The following is a 22,781-nucleotide window of genomic DNA, read 5'->3' as shown; positions in this document are numbered from 1 at the left end:
GCAGAAATATCTGGTCCGCTCACTGTGAACTAAAGCATCATTAATTGGACATAGCCGCAGAGCTACGGTAACGACATGTTTATGGTGCAATATTCTTCTAGAACAGTGGTTTCCAAACTTTTTATAGTCCTGTACCCCTTCAAAAATTCAACCTCCAGCACACACACACACTATACGATACATTTATTAAACATAAGAATGAGTGTGAGTTTGTCACAACCCGGCTCGTGGAAGTGACAAAGAGCTCTTATAGGACCAGGGCACAAATAATAATAATAATCAATAATTTTGCTCTTTATTTAACCATCTTACATATAAAACCTTATTTGTTCATTGAAAATGGTAAATATCTCACCACAGGCTAATGAGAAGGGTGTGCTTGAAAGGATGCACATAACTCTGCAATGTTGGGTTGTATTGGAGAGAGTCTCAGTCTTAAATCATTTTCCACACACAGTCTGTGCTTGTATTTAGTTTTCATGTTAGTGAGGGCCGAGAATCCACTCTCACATAGGTACGTGGTTGCAAAGGTCATCAGTGTCTTAACAGCGCGATATGCCAAGGCAGGATACTCTGAGCGCAGCCCAATCCAGAAATCTGGCAGTGGCTTCTGATTAAATTTTCACAGAACCACTTGTTGCAATTTCGATGAGGCTCTCTTGTTCAGATATCGGTAAGTGGACTGGAGGCAGGGCATGAAAAGGGATAACGAATCCAGTTGTTTGTGTCATCCGTTTCGGTAAAGTACCTGCGTAATTGCACACCCAACTCATTCAGGTGCTTCCATATATCACATTTGACATTGTCCGTAAGCTTGAGTTCATTTGCACGCATAAAATCATACAATGATGGAAATACCTGTGTGTTGTCCTTGTTAATGCAGACAAAGAGCTCCAACTTCTTAATCATAGCCTCAATTTTGTCCCGCACATTGAATACAGTTGCAGAGAGTCCCTGTAATCCTAGATTCAGATAATTCAGGCGAGAAAAAGCATCACCCAGATAGGCCAGTCGTGTGAGAAACTCATCATCATGCAAGCGGTCAGACAAGTGAAAACTATGGTCAGTAAAGAACTTTAAGCTTGTCTCTCAATTCAAAAAAACGTGTCAATACTTTGCCACTTGATAACCAGCGTACTTCTGTATGTTGTAAAAGCGTTACATGGTCGCTACACATATCATTGCATAGTACAGAAAATACACGAGAGTTAAGGGTCCTTGCTTTAACAAAGCTAACCATTTTCACTGTAGTGTCCAAAACGTCTTTCAAGCTGTCAGGCATTCCCTTGGCAGCAAGAGCCTCTCGGTGGATGCTGCAATGTACCCAAGTGGCGTCGGGAGCAACTGCTTGCACGCGCGTTCACTCCACTATGTCTCCCTGTCATGGCTTTTGCGCCATCTGTACAGATACCAACACATCTTGACCACCAAAGTCCATTTGATGTCACAAAGCTGTCCAGTACTTTAAAAATATCCTCTCCTGTTGTCCTGGTTTCCAGTGGTTTGCAGAAGAGGATGTCTTCCTTAATTGACCCCCCGTAAACGTAACGGACATATACCAGCTCTTCGGCTGAATCCGATTCACAACTGTCAGTGACCATGTTAGCTGAGCTAACAACAAATGTAGAATTACTGATGCTAGCATTGGATGTGCTCGTGGAAGCAGATCAACTTGTGTCGTCGACAGGTGCAGTACTGCTGGTAGTAGCAGTACTACCAGTAGAGCTGGTATGTGTTTCTACTTTTTTTTAACCATTTGTCAATTTTCGAGCAAACTGAATGAGCAACAGCTACGTTTGGCTACGTACGGACCGTTAGTGGAATTCCCCGCGAGAGAGTAACAGTTAATGTGATTAGATGTTAGTTATTTGTCTAGGCTACCTGTATTTGTGTCACATCCTGACCAATATAAGTTGTTATTTTCTATGGTAGAGTGGTCAGGACGTGACAGGCGGTGTTTTTGTTTGTTCTATGTTTTCTATTTCTATGTTGTAGTTCTAGTTTGTCTATTTTTAGGTTGTGGTTTATTGGGTTGACCTTCAATTGGAGGCAGCTGGTCCTCGTTGCCTCTAATTGGAGGTCATATTTAGTAGGGGTGTTTCTCGTTGTTTGTGGGTTATTGTCTTTTGAGTAGTGTGTTGTCCTCTCTGCGTCGTCATATTTTCAAGTTATTAGTGTATTGCATTCAGTTTCACTTTTAATAAATATGTGGAACTACGAAAACGCTGCATCTTGGTCCGCTCCTTATAACAACCGTGACATTTTGACATTGTTGTTTTTTCGCTGAACACTCGAGGGTTTGATTTTATTATTGCCAGTGAAACGAGGAAACTCAGGCAAGGAAAAAACCTCACCCAAATGTCTAGCTCCGTTGGAAAATATAAATCGACTGTTTGAAAATGTGAAAAAATTTAATATTGAATTTAAAAAAATGTGAATCAGTTTTATTTGCCGTATCCCAGACGACATTGAGCGTACCCCTAGGGGTACGTGTACCCAGTTTGGGAATACCTGTTCTAGAACATAGTCTTGCAGAAGCAACATTTATTACGACAGCTGTGTATGACTATCCCTTATGCCGTGTTGTGTTCTTGCATCTAGTGGGCATTCACAGACAATCCACAATTATGAATTATTCTTGCCATTATGGCTGCGTTTACACAGGCAGCTCAATTCTGATATTCTCCCACTAATTGGTCTTTTAATCAATCAGATCAGCTCTTTTTGTAACGACTGTCTTGAAGAGGGAACCAAGGTGCAGCAGAGGATGTGTTCATCATTAGAGTTTTAATTCAAATAAACAAGAGAACACTACAAAATGAACAAAAAACGACAGCAAACAGTCCTGTGAGGAAAATACTCAAACAGAAACAATTACCCACAAACCCCAGTGACAAACAACTCCTACATATGTGACTCCCAATCAGGAACAACGATTCCCAGCTGTTCCTGATCAGGAGTCACAAGACACACCAGACTGCCACGTCCTGACCCCCAAACTACTACACCAGCTCCATCTGCTGGTCAGGACGTGACACTTTTGCTAATAATTGGGCAACATATCTGAATTGGGCTGCCTGTGTAAATGAAGCCTAAGTAGGTAACCACATCAGCATGACTGCATTGAGCAGTTGTCAATGGCAGACTGTGTTTGATCACTAATATGTGGCCACAGGTCTTTTGCAGGCTGAGAGCTGGGAGCTGTGTGCTTTGATTGATTCTGCTTTCTACTTGTTGCCCTGCCCTCCCCTTCCATCACTCTGCAGTCTCCTAATGTTCCAGCCACTGACATGGAAGTAACAGCTTTCCAGCCTCTGGTGCTCTATAAGAGGTGGAGAAGTACACACAAACACCACACACTTATATTCCTTTAGAGAGCTGAGGCCTCTGTGTTGCGTCTAGATGCGTAGTTTGAGGCTGTCCATGGATCTGTGTAGTCAGATAATGCCTTTCAATTGCCATGTATGCGTGCTGCTGCCGTCACACCCGCTACAGAGTTACAGTATAGAAATAGGTCCTTTGGTTTTTAAATAGAAGTGCTGCCAATGAGCTATGTCGGGTTCTGGCTTCACTTCTGGTTGGGATGGTAGGCCAGGTTTAGCTGTTTATTTCTATTTCTAGGACAGTAGCGAATGTAGACCCAGAAACAAACAGTTGGTTTGTCAAGAATGTGTGCTGAGGTTGAGATGCAACCTCCTTTTTCTCGGATTGACATTTCTCTCTTCCACGCCGTGCGGGTTGGTCTTTGGGTTTAGCCACAATGCCCAACTTGTGAAGAAGGAGCTCAATTTCCCAGATAGAGCAAAGCCCAGGCATTTCCCACCACTCAGTATTCCCAGGTTGGGTTAAATGTGGAAGACACATTTCAGTTGAATGAGTTCAGTTGTACAACTGACTAGGTCTCCCCCCCCTTTCCCTATAGAACCAGACAGGAGGACATTATTACTGCTAGACTCTCAGACGGAGCGAGATGGACTGTCAGTCTACAATAGATAGCAGGCATTTTGACATACACAAGTAACACCCATGAGCATTTCACAGTGTCTCATTTTGACTGTCATGAATATTGACATACAGTATGGTGGGCATTTAGGGCGTGTGTTTCTTTTGTATGTGCGCTCTTCCTTTTGTTCAAACAGCCAAGACAGCCTCTTCTCTCTGTATCCCACTGAAGGGATGTAAAAAGGGGATGTGGGTGAAAAAAGAGGCAGAGTGTTGTCTGGCCTACCTGGTTCTCAGGATCCAAATAATACCACACATTTTGAGTCTCTGGCTGCTGTGTGAAAATGTGTGTGTGAGTGTGTGTAATGTCTGTGTCTTTCCTCCTTTCTCTGCGCCCTATAATCACAGCTAGCAGGTCATTGTGTTCTCAACTCCAAGGCTGTACTGACTAGCACCGTGGGGGGGATCATCTTCCCCATTTTACAACAATACAATGGGATCGGTCCATGGGTCAAGACTGTGTGTGTGTGTGCTTGTGTACTGCTGCTGCCATTGACACTGGTAGTGCCTAACAGAGGGTAGATGTTCTGCTATTGACTGCAGGCGTATTAGTATTCTACAGCTGGATAGATAGTAATGACATCCCTCATGTCTTTTCTCTTGCCTCCTCTCAGTAGGTAGCATTGGGCCTTTCAATCTGGCAACGTGTGTTCGCCAGCAAAGTGCAACAGGTTCACTTGGCCGACTTCTCCTTAGCAACGTGTGTGTGTGACGCACCTGATCAATGGAGGCTAAGTGGTAGTGGGAGTCAGTCGAACCATGTGCAGAGCACTCACCTTCTGAGTTAGTTACCACAGTTACACTGCCTTTTAGAACAGGTTTTCTTCCTTAGTTCCCCTTTCCATCTCAGAATGTTATAAAGTTTGGAGAAGTGGGGATGCATTAACCAGTCATCCTGCAATCCGTTATATTCGTTCCTCTCTACACTCGTCCCTCCCCAGGGCGGTTCACGAGGGGTCCTCTGAGACACGCTCCCCATCCATCTCCCTTGGGTCGGTCCCATGATCAAAGCCCACTGTGTCCCTCCATTGTTCCTGCTCCGAGCAGCGTAATGATTCCATCAGGCCCCGGCCGTAAGGGCCCAGAGACATGCATTGGAACCTCCCCTGTTGAATACGCTTCGTTATGCGATTCATTAGCGTGTCAACATGTGGCTGTCCCTCTTTACAGAGCACTGCCCTCTCTCCTGCTTCACTCAGTACCCCTCAGTATCCCATCTCCCATCAGACGGTGACAAATGCTTTGATGCTTACATCAACCTCTCTATGAAGAGCTGTTGTTATGTTCAGTATGAATTAAGCTTTGTGTATATGTTTGTGTGTCTCGTAACCACCCTACCACTCTGTTCTTCAAGAGGAGCCCAGCCCAGCCCTGGGCCTGCATGGAGGTCACAAGTTTGTCATTAAGTTAATGCCAAACATGTGACCACGATGACCCTTTTAGCCATGCTCATTTAGACCAATGTCCTCTGTAGACAGACTGTGCCAACATAGCCTTAGTTCCACTGTCTGTAGACATAGACATACCCACACACGCAGACTTGCACACACACACAAACAAACAAACCAATACATTTCTTAAATGTAAACATTATACAGTAGCCGCGCTCTACACAACTGTTTTATTTTGTTTATTTAACTAGGCAAGTCAGTTAAGAACAAATTCTTATTTAAAATGATGGCCTACCAAAAGGCAAACGGCCTCCTGGGGGGACGGGGGCTGGGATTAAAAATACAAAACAAATATATAGGACAAAACACACATCACGACAAGAGAGACACCACAAAACTACATAAAGAGAGGCCTAAGACAACAACATAGCATGGCAGCAACAGTAATGTTGCTACCCTTAGGATGTGTTATGTGGATGTGTTAGTGGAGGGTCCTGCTGTGCAGCGTGGCTGTGAAAAACAGACAGGAACTGGCAGACAGGCAGACAGTGGTGCTGCTGGGAGAGGAGGGATAAACCACAGGGCAGAGAGACTAGACCATGATGTGATGTCCTTGCTACATGTTGGACTCCCATGGGGGATTTTTCTGCCCTTATTATTAATTAAACATGATCAGTAAATCGTTCTAAATCTACCCAACCCACAGCCGGAAGCAAATGTACACATGCAGGGATGAGCATGTGTGAACACACACGCGCTAGCAGACACACACACGCCCCCACACACACATTATGCCCAAACACCCAGCACCACAGCCCACCTAATGTACAGTTGAAGTTGGAAGTTTACATTCACCTTAGCCAAACACATTTAAACTCTGTTTTTCACAATTCCTGACATTTAATCCTAGTAAAAATTCCCTGTCTTAGGTCAGTTAGGATCACCACTTTATTTTAAGAATGTGAAATGTCAGAATAATAGTAGAGAGAATGATTTATTTCAGCTTTTATTTCTTTCGTCACATTCCCAGTGGGTCAGAAGTTTACATACACTCAATTAGTATTTGGTAGCATTGCCTTTAAATTGTTTAACTTGGGTCAAACGTCTCAGGTAGCCTTCCACAAGCTTCCCACAATAAATTGGGTGAATTTTGGCCCATTCCTCCTGACAGAGCTGGTGTAACTGAGTCAGGTTTGTAGGCCTCCTTGCTCGCACACGCTTTTTCAGTTCTGCCCACAAATGTTCTATGCGATTGAGGTCAGGGCTTTGTGATGGCCACTCCAATACCTTGAATTTGTTGTCCTTAAGCCATTTTGCCACAACTTTGGGAGAATGCTTGGGGTCATTGTCCATTTGGAAGACCCATTTGCGACCAAGCTTTAACTTCCTGACTGATGTCTTGAGATGTTGCTTCAATATATCCACATAATTTTCCTGCCTCATGATGCCATGTATGCACCAGTCCCTCCTGCAGCAAAGCATGCCCACAACATGATGCTGCCACCCCCGTGCTTCATGATTGGGATGGTGTTCTTCGCCTTGCAAGTTTCCCCCTTTTTTCTCCAAACATAACGATGGTCATTATGGCCAAACTGTTCTTTTTTGTTTCATCAGACCAGAGGACATTTCTCCAAAAAGTACGATCTTTGTCCCCATGTGCAGTTGCAAACCGTAGTCTGGCTTCTTTATGGCGGTTTTGGAGCAGTGGCTTCTTCCTTGCTGAGCAGCAATTCAGGTTATGTCAATATTGGACTCATTTTACTGTGAATATAGATATTTTTGTACCTGTTTCCTCCAGCATCTCCACAAGGTCCTTTGCTGTTGTTCTGGGATTGATTTACACTTTTTGCACCAAAGTACGTTCATCTCTAGGAGTCAGAACGCGTCTCCTTCCTGAGCGGTATGACGGCTGTGTGGTCCCATGGTGTTTATACTTGCGTACTATTGTTTGTACAGATGAACGTGGTACCTTCAGGCGTTTGGAAATTGCTCCAAAGGATGAACCAGACTTGAGGAGGTCTACAATTTTTGGCAGATTTCTTTTGATTTTCCCATGATGTCAAGCAAAGAGGCACTGAGTGTGAAGGGAGACCTTGAAATACATCCACAGGTACACCTCCAATTGACTCAAATGATGTCAATTAGTCTATCAGAGGCTTCTGAAGCCATGACATCAATTCTGGAATTTTCCAAGCTGTTTAAAGGCACAGTCAACTTAGTGTATGTAAGCTTCTGACCCACTGGAATTGTGATACAGTGAATTATAAGTGAAATAATCTGTCTGTAAACAATTGTTGGAACAATTACTTGTGTCATGCACAAAGTAGATGTCCTAACCGACTTGCCAAAACTATAGTTTGTTAACAAGAAATTTGTGGAGTGGTTGAAAAACGAGTTTTAATGACTCCAAACTAAGTGTATGTAAACTTCCGACTTCAACTGTATAGCCTACATGACCTTGATAGTGAACTGATGAGTCATGTTGAGTCTACTGTATACAGTAAATATGGTGGTGGGAGGAGGGTTGGGTTGATGGAAGGATGGTATTCCTGTCATTACTGTAGTGTCATCCCCTCTGGGCTGGAACCGGGAGGCACAAAGGGCTTATTTTGTCCCTATCTCCTGACGCCTCCCTCCTCTTTCCCTCTCGACACCTCACAGACCCAGTCATGTGTTGTCCTCTGGGGTACAGCAGAGATGATAATCGGAACGTCTACTGTAGCTAGCACAATACAACCCGTAAAGTCCAATGCGGTGTCCCTGACATGAGCCTGTTCACAGTCTCTATGGAGGCTAGTCTCTCTGTCCACTCCGCTGGATGACCTTGATTGGAATCCATCCTCGCTGGTCTGGTCTTTACTGGGAGTTTCACATTCTGTGTTTTGCTTCCTATCTACTGGCAAGTTGATTTGTTAACAAGCAAGCTGCACTTTGTCCATGCCTAATGTTTGCAGCCAGCCAGGCAGGACTCTACTAGACTGAGTGGTCTGCTGTGATGTCATGATGTGAGGGGTTTCAGTGGAGGTCAACACAACATTTCTACGGTGTTATATCCTAACCATTGCACTCTCTTGACGGTCCAAGGTTTCCCAGTTGCCTAAATCCGTTTGGGACCCTCCCTTAACACCCCACCTCTAAATCATGAAACTACCCCCCCAATCCCATTCCTCTGCGTCCTGGCTATCACAGACTCGCCTCGAACTGCTGCATCTGTTTCAAAATGTGCCCTTTGGACTGCAGTTCTCCCCCCTCTTAGTCTGGATCCGTCTGGGGGTTGGGTTGGGTAGGTGGAGAGAGACAGATGCCGCTATGTGGGCTGGACATGCTGGATGTAGGTTAAGTGCTTAATTTTACACTCAGCTGTTACTTCAGAGGTTATTTATAAACCTTGGCAGGGGGACAGTGTGATTATGCACAGAGCCAGTCATGGTGCCGTGAAATTTGCTGAGAGAGAGAGTGGAGGGGGGAAGAGAGTGAGTAAGGGAGAGAGAGAGATTACACAGACCCACAAAGAATTTGAAAACAAATCCAATTTTGATAAACTCATATCTATTAAGTGAAATACTAGTGTGACATCACAGCAGCAATATTTGTGAACTGTTGCCACAAGAAAAGGGCAAGCAGTGAAGAACAAGCACCATTGTAAATACCCATATTTATATTTATTTATTTTCCCTTTTGTACTTTTACTATTTTCACATCGTTTACAACATGGTACATAGCCATAATATGACATTTGAAATGTCTCTATTCCTTTGGAGTGTAATGTTCACTGTTAATTTTCTATTGTTTATTTCACTTTTGTTTATTATCTATTTTACTTGCTTTGGCAATGTAAACATATGTTTCTCATGCCAATAAAGCCCTTTGAATTGAATTGAGAGGGGGAGGAGAAAGAGTGGTGGGGAGTGAACGAGGTGAGAAAGACAGAGGGAGAAGAGAGAGAAGTGAATGGGGAGAGAGAGAGAGAGTGGGGGAGGTGAGGTGAGGGGTTGACACAGCCAGCCGCAGTGCAGAGGCTACTGTCTGAGGCAGGCAGGGAGGGCAGTCCTACAGCTTGTTTGATGTTCATGAAGATTTGCCTAACAGCCATCCAGGCTGTGTAGTGTGTGCAGTCAGTCCAGACAGTCAGTCAACAAGAACAGCAAGTCCCTACAGCTGTAGGATGTTAATTTGATCACCCTGTTGTTATAGGACATTTTAATGCGAACGTGTAGTGTATTCAAGGTTTAAAAAGGCTTCTAAAGTTTGTAATTCCCACTTTAAAATTACAGACTTGATTTGCCCTAACTGAAATGTATCAGCCCCTACAAAAAATGTCCATTATTTATAATCCACACAATAGTTTACATTTGCTGTTGCTGCAGGATTATTTTCCTGCAGTGAGACACTGGTCAAATTAAGATCCTATATCTGTATACCATTTATCAGTAGGAGTTCCCCCTATTATCTTTCTATACCTGGCCTTTGTGCCACTGCACTGAGTTGTCACAGGCATTTCCCCTGTCTTTTTATAACCATATATATCAGTGTCATGCATCTGACTTAAAGGTAATGCTGCAATCAGTTAGCATTTTAAATATGCTAATGAAGAAGTTGTCATTTGAATTTTTGTTGTACTGTAGTAGGGTTGATTTAGGTTGGAAAACCTGGATATTTGAGGTGAATCATTGATATGTCTTCTGCTTTCTGTAGTAGAGTAAATGTGCTTCTATTTGCAGTCACATGAGTCACTTGGTTGATTTGTGTGTTGTTTGGGTAGTTGGTGTCATCACGAACTAACAAGCTGTGAGTTTCACATGGGTGGTGGTGATGGGTGGTGTAGCAGTTTGCCATTTAAGTTCCTAACAGGAAGTACTCGTGTAAATGAAATGCCATTTCTCCTAAGAGGAAAGAGTGGGTGACAGACTTCTTGCAAAAAAAGCCCCAACCCTTGCTTTCATTTTCATTCTATACAATGTGTAACATGATTTGAGATATTTATAGATTTACTGGAGATCTTGCTAGACATCCTGGAGTTGCAATTTGGAGAGACACACACAGAGAGACAAACTAACCTTGTGGGGACACACGTTTCAGTCCCATTCAAAATCCTATTTTCCCTAAACCTAAACATACCCTAACCCCAAAACCTAACCTTAACCCTAGCTCCTAACCCTAAAACGAACCCTAAACCTAACCCTAACACTAATTGTAATACTAACCCTAAACCCCATAGAAATAGCATTTGACCTTGTGGGGACTAACAAAATGTCCCCAGTTGGTCAAATTTTTGTTCATTTACTATTCTTGTAGGGACTGCTGGTCCCCGCAAGTATAGTTAAACACATCAAAACACACACACACACACACACACACACACACACACACACACACACACACACACACACACACACACACACACACACACTGTCCAGTGGAGAGAGTGGAGTAGAGCGACCCCTCAGGGTTAAGGACTGACTCTTAACTGTAGCCTATACTGACACTCTCTGTTAATAATCCTGTCACTACAGGGTTGTAGACGGGCACAGTAACACACTGCTGTAGACTGTAGAGGATGATAGAACCACCGTGAGTTGGCCTATCACCTGTGGTGGTGGTGGTGGTGGTGGGCCATACACAACAAACCAGAGGGACATAGTGGTTCCAGTGGAGTCACTGAGACTGAGCTCGGGAGAGTGTGCTTTCCTCTCCTTTTCTTACTGACAGGATTCAACACACACAGTGTCTGCCATCAAAGAAAAGGAAACATGTGTAATCCCGGTGTTTGTCAAATACAGATGATGTTTTCTGCCCTTGTTGACTCCTGATGGTCACTTGTACTCAGTGAGACGTTTTCCCCCTCTTCTCCCTGGGGGCGCTTTGACCCATCTGAGACACAGCAGTTGAGTGAGAAGCCTGGCCGTCTTATTTTCTGTATTCAATTATTTTTTTTTAAAGCTTTGTCTGGCTGGCTGGCTGGCTGTGAGCATTTAAAAATAGCAGCAAGAATTACCAGGTGCTGGTTTATCAGTGAAATGAAATGCTGTAGATTTAGAGTCAAAACAAGAGAGAGGATATGCTTTGTTGAGCAGTAACTGGACCATCAGCCACTCTGTCTTTTAGTTTATTATCTCAGAGTTCTATTTATTTCTGAATGAAGACGATCCTCTGTATGAGTGTGGGGGGGGGGTCACTCAGCAAATTTACAGTAAATAGGGCCAGTATTGTAACACCTTGTCTCTGCATCTGTTTGGTAAAGTAGTAAAGTAAGGGCAGATGTTTCAGCTCCCTGACTGACTGACACTCTCCGTTCTCATTCTCTGTTGGCTTTGAACAGGAAATCGTTTTTTCTAATCCAGCTGCCTTGACTTCCTAATTCACAGTGAATTGATTTCCTCTGTAGCAATCACTGGAGAACAGCTCGGAATATCACAAACAGAAAGGACATGATCTCCTCGTATAGGAACTGGAAGCCAAATAGCTGTAAGACAGACATGGACCTGGGGGCACTTCCTTCCCCCACCAAGTCTCCTAAGTGCTTCTATCCAAAGTATTTCTTTAGGTACAAATGTCTGGTTCCTGGACATGTTTTACACAATTAACAGTATGACAGGTAACTCTCGATGTGCCTACTCTCAGCTATACCATACAGTACACTGACATTCCAACACACAAACCCAACCAAGGCTGGCGGTACTCTTAGTTGTGAAGGACCACATCCAGCTGGGTGGAGAATGTATTATTGCGTTTTGCTGTAATTGCAATTGGTCTTCTTTGCTTGTCTCTGTACATATGTCTTTTTTTTCCACAGACCACATCCATTTGTATTGCGGTCTGTGTATAATAAATCTAGTCAGAATGGCACTGGGCTGAGTGTCTGTGCGTGAGAATGATTTGGGTGAAGTAGCCAATGTCTTTTTCATCTTTAGGAGAAGTAATAAAGATGAAACACGAGGGCTGCGGTCTGGATGTCTTTGAAGGGAAGGCCAAGGTAAAGATGAGACAACTGAGGCTTGTACTTGACTAAAGCATAGGGCTGCTACTGCGTGTGTTTGTTTGTGTGCGTTGGTGTGGAAGTGTGTGTGAGTGGCCCTGTGTCTGTGCTGCAGATATCTATCTGGGTTGGTCAGCCTTTGCTAACTGGACACATTGTCTGATATCAGTAATATCTCTCAATGTGTCCATTCTGTCAGACAGTAATGTACTTTCTTGACTAACAGAGGATAGTATTGTACAGTTTGAGATTAGATGGAGGTCCTTTCGGGTCATTAGTGAGTTCACTGGGGTTGACCTATGATGTATCATCATCATGCTATCTTTCACCTCCATAACCAGTGCTTCCTATTGTCGGAGTCCTGCAGTCAAATGACCAAATCATGGTTGGAATGTTATTCATATTTTTCATAACTTCCTAATTAATAAGAATTATTGAGAAGAAAAAAAACAGGTGTTTCTATGTCAAACAGTTTTGGTATATTTCAGTCTTCTGTGATGTATTTAATGTGTATTTTTGGGATGTAAACTCAAGGTTTAATACATTTCAACTCTATATCTGACATGATACAAGTGTCTTCTTTTTAAGCCCATAACCATGTGTGTGAGGTGTATACTTCTCTTTCAAAGTAGATTTGTTTCAGACTACCAAGAAACTGTGTGACCCTGATTTAGCCCACTGCAGTAAAAGGCTAATAGTTGCTCTTGATCAACATGGTCTCAGGGCAATTCGCATTATTCTGTATGTAAATCTGTGACACTCCATTTAGTATGATATGTTATGTTAGGTTATATTATGAATGGAATAGCGGTTGTCGTGTCTTTGGGCACCATTAACTGAAGACATGTTTATCAAAATAACTCCATGTTATTATTATTACGCGATTAAACTGATTGATCGTTTAACTGTAATTAACTAGGAGATCGGGGCACCAGGAAAATATTCAGATTACAAAGTTATAATTTTCCTAATATAACTTTCCTATATTATAACATTATATTATATTATATTATATTATATTATATTATAGTATAGGCCGATTATCTTCTGGTTTAAATGGTGTATTTTACCTCGCGTCAGTCTCATTCCAGACGTCGTAAATTGTTGTATCTGCACGAATCCAGTCTTTACTAAGTCATCCATACATCAACTGTCTTAAAATCATTTATTTACTAAACAAAGTAATTCACAGAAAACATACAAACAGTAATTATCGTCACAAAGAATTGGTAGAGTAATGTGCCCTAGTGGGCTAAACCGGCATGGCAGCTTGTTAAACCAACAAGGGGGGGGTCAGCTGAGAAGACCCTACAGAGTTGATAAATATTAACAATTGATATGCTAATCCTTTGCACATGAACGCTCACTCATTCGGGAACAATTGCAATCAATATATATTTACGCTCAGTGTGTTGTCTGGATCCTTGTTGGAGAGTTTTTGTCCTGTTGAAGAGTTTTTGTCCGCGCTCTCTCTCTCTCGGTTAGAATGAATCTTTCAAAGCGACATTCATTAATGTTGTTATAGAATGGATGTTTGGTCGGTCTTCGCGTTTGATGATATCAAATTTCTAGCTGCAGACTATTAATTAATATCAAAGACTTGTTATTATTCTGTCGGTATCGATAGTCTAAAGTTTAACCACGTGGTATGGTTAAAGTTCAGTAGAGGGATGCATGGTCAAACCTATTGGCCAACTCGTAATGGAGTGGAGGCCTGGTCTAAAGAAAGTAACCCTGGGTCGGGGTTTTATTCGAAATGACAGAAAAAGGCTGTCTCATGACGCCAGGTCTTGTCTGTGTCCCTGGGGGCGTGCCGATGACTGAGTTAACCTGTTATGGCTAGGGGGCAGTATTTTCACGGCTGGATAAAAAACGTACCCGATTTAATCTGGTTACTACTCCTGCCCAGTAACTAGAATATGCATATAATTATTGGCTTTGGATAGAAAACACCCTAAAGTTTCTAAAACTGTTTGAATGGTGTCTGTGAGTATAACAGAACTCATATGGCAGGCCAAAACCTGAGAAGATTTCATGCAGGAAGTGGCCTGTCTGACAAGGTGTCGTTCTTCTTGTCTCTGTTTATTGAAGAGTGAGGATCTTAGCTGTCCCGTGACACTTCCTACGGCTGCCATAGGCTCTCAGAAGGCGGCAAAACGCTGAATCGTGGCTTTGCAGGCTCTGGCTGAAACAAAGTAGCGCGTTTGGGTAGTGGCTGGTTACAGTACTGTGAGACTCAGGCTCATGCCCGCGTAGACCGAAAGCTTTGTTTTCTTTCCTCTGTTTAGCTAAATGGACATTCCCGGTCGGAATATTATCGCTTTTTTACGAGAAAAATGGCATAAAAATGGATTTTAAACAGCGGTTGACATGCTTCGAAGTACGGTAATGGAATATTTAGATTTTTTTGGTAACGAATTGCGCCATGCGCGCGACCCTGATTTACCATTTCGGATAATGTCTGGGACGCACGAACAAAACGCCGCTATTCGGATATAACGATGGATTATTTTGGACCAAACCAACATTTGTTATTGAAGTAGCAGTCCTGGGAGTGCATTCTGACGAAGACAACAAAAGGTAATCAAACTTTTATAATAGTAAATCTGATATTGGTGAGTGCTAAACTTGCCGGGTGTCTAAATAGCTAGCCCGTGATGGCTGGGCTATGTACTTAGAATATTGCAAAATGTGCTTTCACCAAAAAGCTATTTTAAAATCGGACATATCGAGTGCATAGAGGAGTTCTGTATCTATAATTCTTAAAATAATTGTTATGCTTTTTGTGAACGTTTATCGTGAGTAATTTAGTAAATTGTTAGCAAATTCCCCGGAAGTTTGCGGGGGTATGCTAGTTCTGAACGTCACATGCTAATGTAAAAAGCAGTTTTTTGATATAAATATGAACTTGATTGAACAAAACATGCATGTATTGTATAACATAATGTCCTAGGTGTGTCATCTGATGAAGATCATCAAAGGTTAGTGCTGCATTTAGCTGTCTTCTGGGTTTTTGTGACATTATATGCTAGCTTGAAAAATGGGTGTCTGATTATTTCTGGCTTGGTACTCTGCTGACATAATCTAATGTTTTGCTTTCGCTGTAAAGCCTTTTTGAAATCGGACAGTGTGGTTAGATAAAGGAGAGTCTTGTCTTTAAAATGCTGTGAAATAGTCATATGTTTGAAAAATTGAAGTTTTTGTATTTTTGAGGAATTTGTAATTCGCGCCACGCCTATCATTGGATATTGGAGCAGGTGTTCCGCTAGCGGAACGTCTAGATGTAAGAGGTTAAGCTTTGAACAGAAATACAATTCTATCACATTAACATCAGTACATAGCCTCTCAACATATTCCAAATAGCTTTAATCTTATTAAATCATTGTATACAACCATTTAGATGCAAGTCCCATAGCTGAGGCTATTATATAAACCTTAGTATGGTAATATGGCACTATTGTCTCTAATGAGTATCACAAAATTGTACCAAGCGGACCAGTTCGTAGCTGGATTCTTCACCGATCTTTTATACATTCTCCAGAACATAAATGTCGTTCGGTTCCCCAATTCTGTGAGTTGGAAGAATTTCCTTTGTCTCTCTGAAACCCCTCTCTGTCTCAAAACTGGGCCATGCGGCAGGACATTCTCCTTTAGAATTTTACAACCCCTCTCACCACAGCAGTGTCAGAAGTATAGAGGTCGGGGGATGGTGCATAGAAAAGGCCTGGTGCAGAGGGAGGGGGTTCAACTGTGTTCTCTGTTCCCAGAGAGAGGGCAACGTCATGACACGGTCATACAATATCATTCGAATTAGTGGACATATAGTATCGTACGTCTTACAATAGCATACAAATTGGATGACACAACTTATTATACATCTTCGAGGATGTATAGTATTATACTTCTTTCTCTGAGACCAGGTGGCTTGTTGCGCCATAACAACAACGGAGAATTACGGGGAGAATTTACATTGGCGATTAGCGAAACTAATGACAACGGTTAAGATAATTTATGTAAAAGGTTAGGAGGACTAATACGACAAAGGTTAGGTGAATGTATGTAGCAGGTTCGGTGAATTGGGTTAAGTTTAGAATAGGGGTTAGGCATGTTCAACGAGACATGAACACGCAACCTTTGGATTGCTTGACGGTTGCAGATTATGCCCACCCATCCTCCCAGACCAACTTCCCTACTTTTGTAACTAGACCATTAGTAGGTATCATACGTCTTGGAGGTACTTCGAAATACATAAAGTATGTTTCGTATGGCTCTGAGACCAGGCTGTCTTGATAGGCCACTGAAATGGTTTTGAACTTGATGGAAAGACTTCCAGTCTTGTACATATTTGACCATTATTAACTTATGGCTCCTGGACTGGGGGTTGAATTTAAAGTCACTGTATATTTGACATCCTTAATATGTAATGTTTTGAGCTCATATATGATAGGTGTTGTATATACTGTATGTGTGTGTTGAACAGACTAACGACGTAGGTTCCCTTGGTGTCACTTCTGATCTCTGTCTTACCCCCGACTGACACATGGGTCATGTGTCACAGGTGAAGAACCAGGATGTGCTTGTTTCACACCTCAGTGACCATTTGGCTGATTTATTGCCCTTTCTGTCCTTCGCTCTCTTTTACTCTCTCCTCCATTTTTTCCTGTTAATTTGGAGTCATGAAACTGTCTGCCAGGGTAGTGTTGTGATCTGAGAGCCAGGAGAAGGAAAGGTACTTAGATAGGTGGTGGAACTGACAGATGGTGGACTGACACAGTGCGGCTGCAGTACGTGCACAACAGAGCACAGCAGGCCTGAGTCAGTGCAGCGAGCCTGAAATAGGTTACGGGGCAGTATAGGTTATGGTGGTCACATGTCTGTTTGTCTGTATGTTTGAAGCCTTCCTCCAACACCACGTCCACCAGGCACTAAACACAGGACCTTGACTGATTCTAGACTAGGTTGGGATGTTGTTGGACTCAGTTGTTGTGTGTCTGTTTGGGGGAGATGGGGATAGTGGGAGGACGACTGATGAAATCATCATGCTGCCATTTGTAGGGAGAGCGAGGAAGAGTTAGAGAGCAGAAACAAGGAGGGAGACTTGAGGGAGAGTGTGAGACGGTGGAAGGAGATCCAGACAGAAATCAAGATAATATGTGAATGTTTTGTTTGGAGCCTCTGGACAGCAACAGCATGTGGTGTCCTGATGTTCTGCTTGTTCCTGGTCCAACCGGAGGAAAGAGTTGTCTCCCTAATCAATCATGGTCTGACCCTGTGCTCCTCTTCTCCTATCCCTAACACCTCAGCAGGCTCCTCCTAACCTATACCCCTCAGCAGGCTCCTCCTAACCCATACCCCTCAGCAGGCTCCTCCTAACCCATACCCCTCAGCAGGCTCCTCCTAACCCATACCCCTCAGCAGGCTCCTCCTAACCCATACCCCTCAGCAGGCTCCTCCTAACCCATACCCCTCAGCAGGCTCCTCCTAACCCATACCCCTCAGCAGGCTCCTCCTAACCCATACCCCTCAGCAGACCCCTCCTAACCCATACCCCTCAGCAGTCTCCTCCTAACCCATACCCCTCAGCAGGCTCCCCCTAACCCATACCCCTCAGCAGTCTCCTCCTAACCCATACCCCTCAGCAGACTCCTCCTAACCCATACCCCTCAGCAGGCTCCTCCTAACCCATACCCCTCAGTAGTCTCTGGGTATATGTGGGGCTGGACAGCTTGATATGAACCATTAGCCTACTAACTGTTGTTGGTGGCATATAAATTCAACGTGTTTGACAAGATAGACAACATGTGTGGGACAGTGGCTGTAAGAGTCGTTTAAGATGACGAGCATGGCCTTATTTCTATTACAGCATATTGGATGACTGTCATTCATATTCCATTCACCCAGCTCAATGTAACAGCAATAGGTTTAGGCTACTACATGATACTTGAATTTTCCCTACCCATCATGAGGTTGCTACAACCTAGCCTATGAATGAAGGTTTACAACGTAGGTGCACACAGGTTGAGAGAAAATGTTGAGGTGACACACTGTGACACATGGACAGACAGTGACACATTCAATACCTCCTTGCACACTCTTGCCTGCATCATGCTGATATAGGGTGTAATCATTAGTCCAACAGTTGCAAATGAGAATTTTGATTGGACAAATTCAGGTATGTTTAGCCCCGTTTAAGAAACTTTTTCAACAGAATCGGCAGAATGAATACACACCTGATCATGCGTAAACACGGTTCAGAACAGCCACGTTGTATTCCTTCTCACATCTATGCGCTCTCCTCCTCTCACTTTTTCCCTTTGTCACTTTTGGACATCAATGCACAACACATCAGCTGTATGTGACCAGGCCAAAAAACCTTTCCAAGCCGAACCATAACCGCTACACACAGCCTACATCGTTGTCACCATATTAGCTAAAGTAACGTAGTCAACATAGCTAATAGAACTAACGCGTTAGCAAACTTTCTACAATCATGCAGTAACTTTACAGTGCACTGTCAGTAAGCAGTTTAGCGCTTACACCGGTGGGCCCTGGTGACAATAAATTAGTAAAACCAAAAGCTTACCTTTACTTGGAAGAGTTCTAGTGTTGGATAGTCATAGCCAGCTAGCTAACATAGCATCCCTCTGTTTGAGTAGGTTAAACTAGCTAGCTGCATTTGCTAGCTAAGTAAGTGAAACTGAAAATGGAAAAAAATGATGAAATCTCTCTCTTGATTCTCTTACATTTTGGAAGAAATGTATTTGTTCAAAACTGCTCAACTGTCACACCTGCTCCCACTCTTCCCCTCGCGCCAGGCTCCCCAGCATTGTTCACTCCTGCCATCATCATTACACACACCTCCCTTCCCCCCCATCACGCGCATCAACGATTATTGGACTCACCTGGACTCAATCATTTCTGTCATTACCTTCCTTATATCTGTCTGGTTCCCCACTCTGTTCTCTGCTCCTGCATTGATTGTCATAAGTCCTTGTTTACCCATGTGCTGACACTGGTCCTGTACTGTTACCTGTCTGTTCCTCATTTTATGTTCAACTCCCCGTACCTGCTTCTCATCGCCAGCGTCGGTCCGTACACAACTATTGTCTCTCTCTCTTTGAGTCAATTATTCACCACATTTTATGCACTGCACTGCAGTGCTAGCTAGCTGTATCTTATGCTTTCAGTACTCGTTTCTTTCTCTGATCCTTTGATTGGGTCGACAACATGTCAGTTCATGCTGCAAGAGCTCTGATAGGTTGGAGGACTGGCCTTCGGAAGTTGTCATAATTAATGTGTAAGCTCCCATCCTCCTTTAAAAATTCAAAATAAACTTAATATGTATGCTATGCATTATGATTTTTGAAATGCCATTGAGGTTAAAATAAGAGGCTTTGGATAAAGCATGGAGGTGCTAAGGTTTGTGGGAGCTCTCCACCAGTGAAGAGCATCATGAAATGCTTTGGTAATCAGATTTTGTCAATGTTGTGGTCCCTTTGAAAAAAGACGACTTCCTCAGTAGCAAGCAAGGTTATACTCACTTCCTCTTTCTCTTTCTCTTTCTCTCTCCCTCTCTCTCAGGTTTGGGGTGCTCCTCTTCATAATATCCTGCTATTACATGGTAGCAAAGACCTGAAGACAAGAGGTAAGCAATGTGACCTTATCCTTTCAGTTTTTTACACTGTGTAGATCTCTCATTGGGTCAACTGTCAGTGTACACTATATCTGCGATCTAGGGTTGTGTGTCAGTTAATGTCGTTATAAGTGGGTGGCTCACAAAAGAGTCTCAAGATTCACTTCAATGATAAAGAGTGATTGCTGAAGAAGAAAAAAGCAAAAGGGAGTAACTTTCACTTCTCCTCAGATCTCTTTGTGCCACTGTGTTTGGCTGTTGTGGTAAGTACTGTACCGAGGGGAATTATCTTTACCCTCTGGTGGAGTTGACAACTAAGGTGCTAATGGTGGGAACCGGGCACCTGGTAAGGTCACAGAGGATGATGAATTCTGTCAGTCTGTCTGTCTGTCAGTAACCCACCGCTAGACAGAGTTTGCTTACTGGCAACTCCCAGCAACCACAGACACAGATACAGAGCAGCTCCTATGATCATTGATGTGTGTGTGTGTGTGTGTGTGTATATAGTAGTGTGTTGATTATGACTGATCATTGTGCGTGTTTGTGCGTGTGCGTGTGTGTGTGTGTGTGTGTGTGTGTTTGTGCGTGTTTGTGCGTGTGTGTGTGCGTGTGTACAGTAGTGTGTCATTGTGTGTGTTTATGTGTCTGGGTGTGTGGTTGCGGGCATGGGCCGGTACAGACTGGCAGTCCTACACTACAGGAGAGCAGGTCAGGAAGAGGCTGGTACATCACTGTAGAACAGGCTCACAGCTCTTCCTGTATGGTTCCTCTTACGATCGGCTGAGAATAGTCTGCTCATAGCCACCTGCTGATGATTGACGGGGGTCATTCTGTTACATTTAAATCCACCTCCTAGCTTATGCCACTCCAGCTCAGAACGCAGTCAAACCATCTGTCATGCTTTCACCTTCATTGTTTTTCTTTGTTTAGCAACCCTACAGGTGTAGGATCTCAATTTGACATATATTGTCACAGCAAAATAATCCTGCAGCAACAGGTTTTGAACGTTTAGTCCATAATGTTGCTTAATCGGTGGTTAGGCAATTAGCTGGCCAAAAGTAGGTTACATGAAAAGTGCAGTACTGTTAATATAAAATAAATTGCCGCAAAATAATGCTGTAACAACACGATTTGAACGTTTAGTCCACAATGTTGCGTGATCAGTGGTTAGGCTTTTACCTGGCCAAAATAAGGTTACATGAAAAGTGCAATACTGTTAGTATAACCATATGTTAGTGCAGGTTTTCAGTGAATTTATGTAAATCCTGAAGCTCAAATTCTCAGCAACAAAATAGTAATTAAATTAAGATCCTACACCTGTATGTAGAAATGTATTGAGGAGCTTAAGGACACTACATTGTGTCCTCATATACAAAGACATACAGAGACAGAGACATTACTGACACACTCTCTCTCAGAGCTGAGGGACCTGTATTGTCTATTGTTGACCTGACAGACCTTAGTCAAATAAATATGTCCGATATGTTCCAATATTTGAGCTTCACGTAATTAAGGCTGCTTGGTCTTGTACAATTGAACCAATAACATAATGCAAACACCAAGCGAAGGAAGTCTGCTGACTTTGCTCCAAGCGAAGAAGGTATTTGACAGGTGTATTTGACCCAAATCCACTCCCTCATGCAGCTGTTGACTCAACACAGAGCAGAATGTTTAGACCCTCAGCTCCTCCAGAGCGAAACAAACTGCCCAACTACAGCTGTCAAACACAACCAGTCCAACCGCTCTGTGGCCGTGTCAGTCAGATACATCATCCGTCTCAAAGAAGCTTCTTTCACTTTTAGTCAACTCAAACTGATGTTCTCCTCTTTTGATTGAAAACCTTCGGTACATTTTCCATGTCACTTCGAATCTGCTCATCCTACTCTCTAAATTCTCTCTATTCACTCTCTCTTCAAATCTGCTCCACCCCCTTCTTTTTTCCTTTTCTCTCTCTCTCTCTCTCTCTCTCTCTCTCTCTCTCTCTCTCTCTCTCTCTCCCTCTATCTCTCTCCCTCTTGCCTCCCCCCAGGGCGTGTAAGATGGCAGTGTGGATCCAGGCCCAGCAGCTCCAGGGGGATGCGCTGCACCAGATGCAGTCTCTCTATGGACAGCACTTCCCCATCGAGGTGCGCCATTACCTGTCCCAGTGGCTCGAGGGCCAACTCTGGTGAGTGCAGCACAAAGCACACCACTCTACCTGACAGAAAGACATGCCTCACCCAGTAACCTTCACATTCGGTTCAATCACAGTCACAGTAGTAGCAGGGACCATGGAGGGGTAGTAACCTGAGAGCATTGTAGCAAGTGTGTAAAGTCACTGTCCCTGTGTATGTGCTTGAGTGAAGGTGTGTGTGTTAGGGAATGCATAGGGGATTAATGGCTACTCTGTTCTGCATGTATGTACATATAGGATATCTCTAAGCATTCTATATGTCCCTGTGCCAGGGATGTGATCGATCTGGAGAACCCCCAGGAGGAGTTTAAGGCCAAGCGTCTGCTGGACAGCTTGATCCAGGAGCTGCAGAACAAGGCTGAGCATCAGGTGGGAGAGGACGGCTTCCTGCTCAAGATCAAACTGGGACACTACGCCAGCCAGCTCAAGGTGAGACAGATTTAACCAGTAGACAAACCTCCACACAAAGCTAGCTAGAGAAAGGTGAGACAGATAGGAAGTACCAGTATGAAGGTGAGTGATACCGTGCACACATTCCCAGTGTACGTGAGCAGAGCACAGAGCCAGTGCCCTCACAAAAACCTCTACACCTAACTAGCTAGCTGG

The 22,781-nt window shown here is 43.3% G+C and overlaps 1 protein-coding gene across 2 annotated transcripts in view; it reads left to right on the top strand.

Moving 5' to 3' along the window:
• The window catches only part of stat5a (signal transducer and activator of transcription 5a), a 100,529-nt gene that overhangs the window by 41,398 nt on the left and 36,350 nt on the right, over positions 1 to 22,781 (top strand). The window contains exons 2-4 of one of the 2 annotated variants that reach the window (XM_045714313.1): positions 19,951 to 20,014; positions 22,032 to 22,169; positions 22,448 to 22,604. In XM_045714313.1, coding sequence (XP_045570269.1) covers positions 22,042 to 22,169; positions 22,448 to 22,604 — 285 coding nt within the window. In that variant the 5' untranslated portion in view covers positions 19,951 to 20,014; positions 22,032 to 22,041. 2 annotated transcript variants of the gene reach the window in all.

The sequence above is a fragment of the Salmo salar genome, chromosome ssa03 (genome assembly GCF_905237065.1).
Source record: "Salmo salar chromosome ssa03, Ssal_v3.1, whole genome shotgun sequence".
NCBI lineage: Eukaryota > Metazoa > Chordata > Actinopteri > Salmoniformes > Salmonidae > Salmo > Salmo salar.
This window is presented reverse-complemented; position numbering and strand designations above follow the sequence as displayed.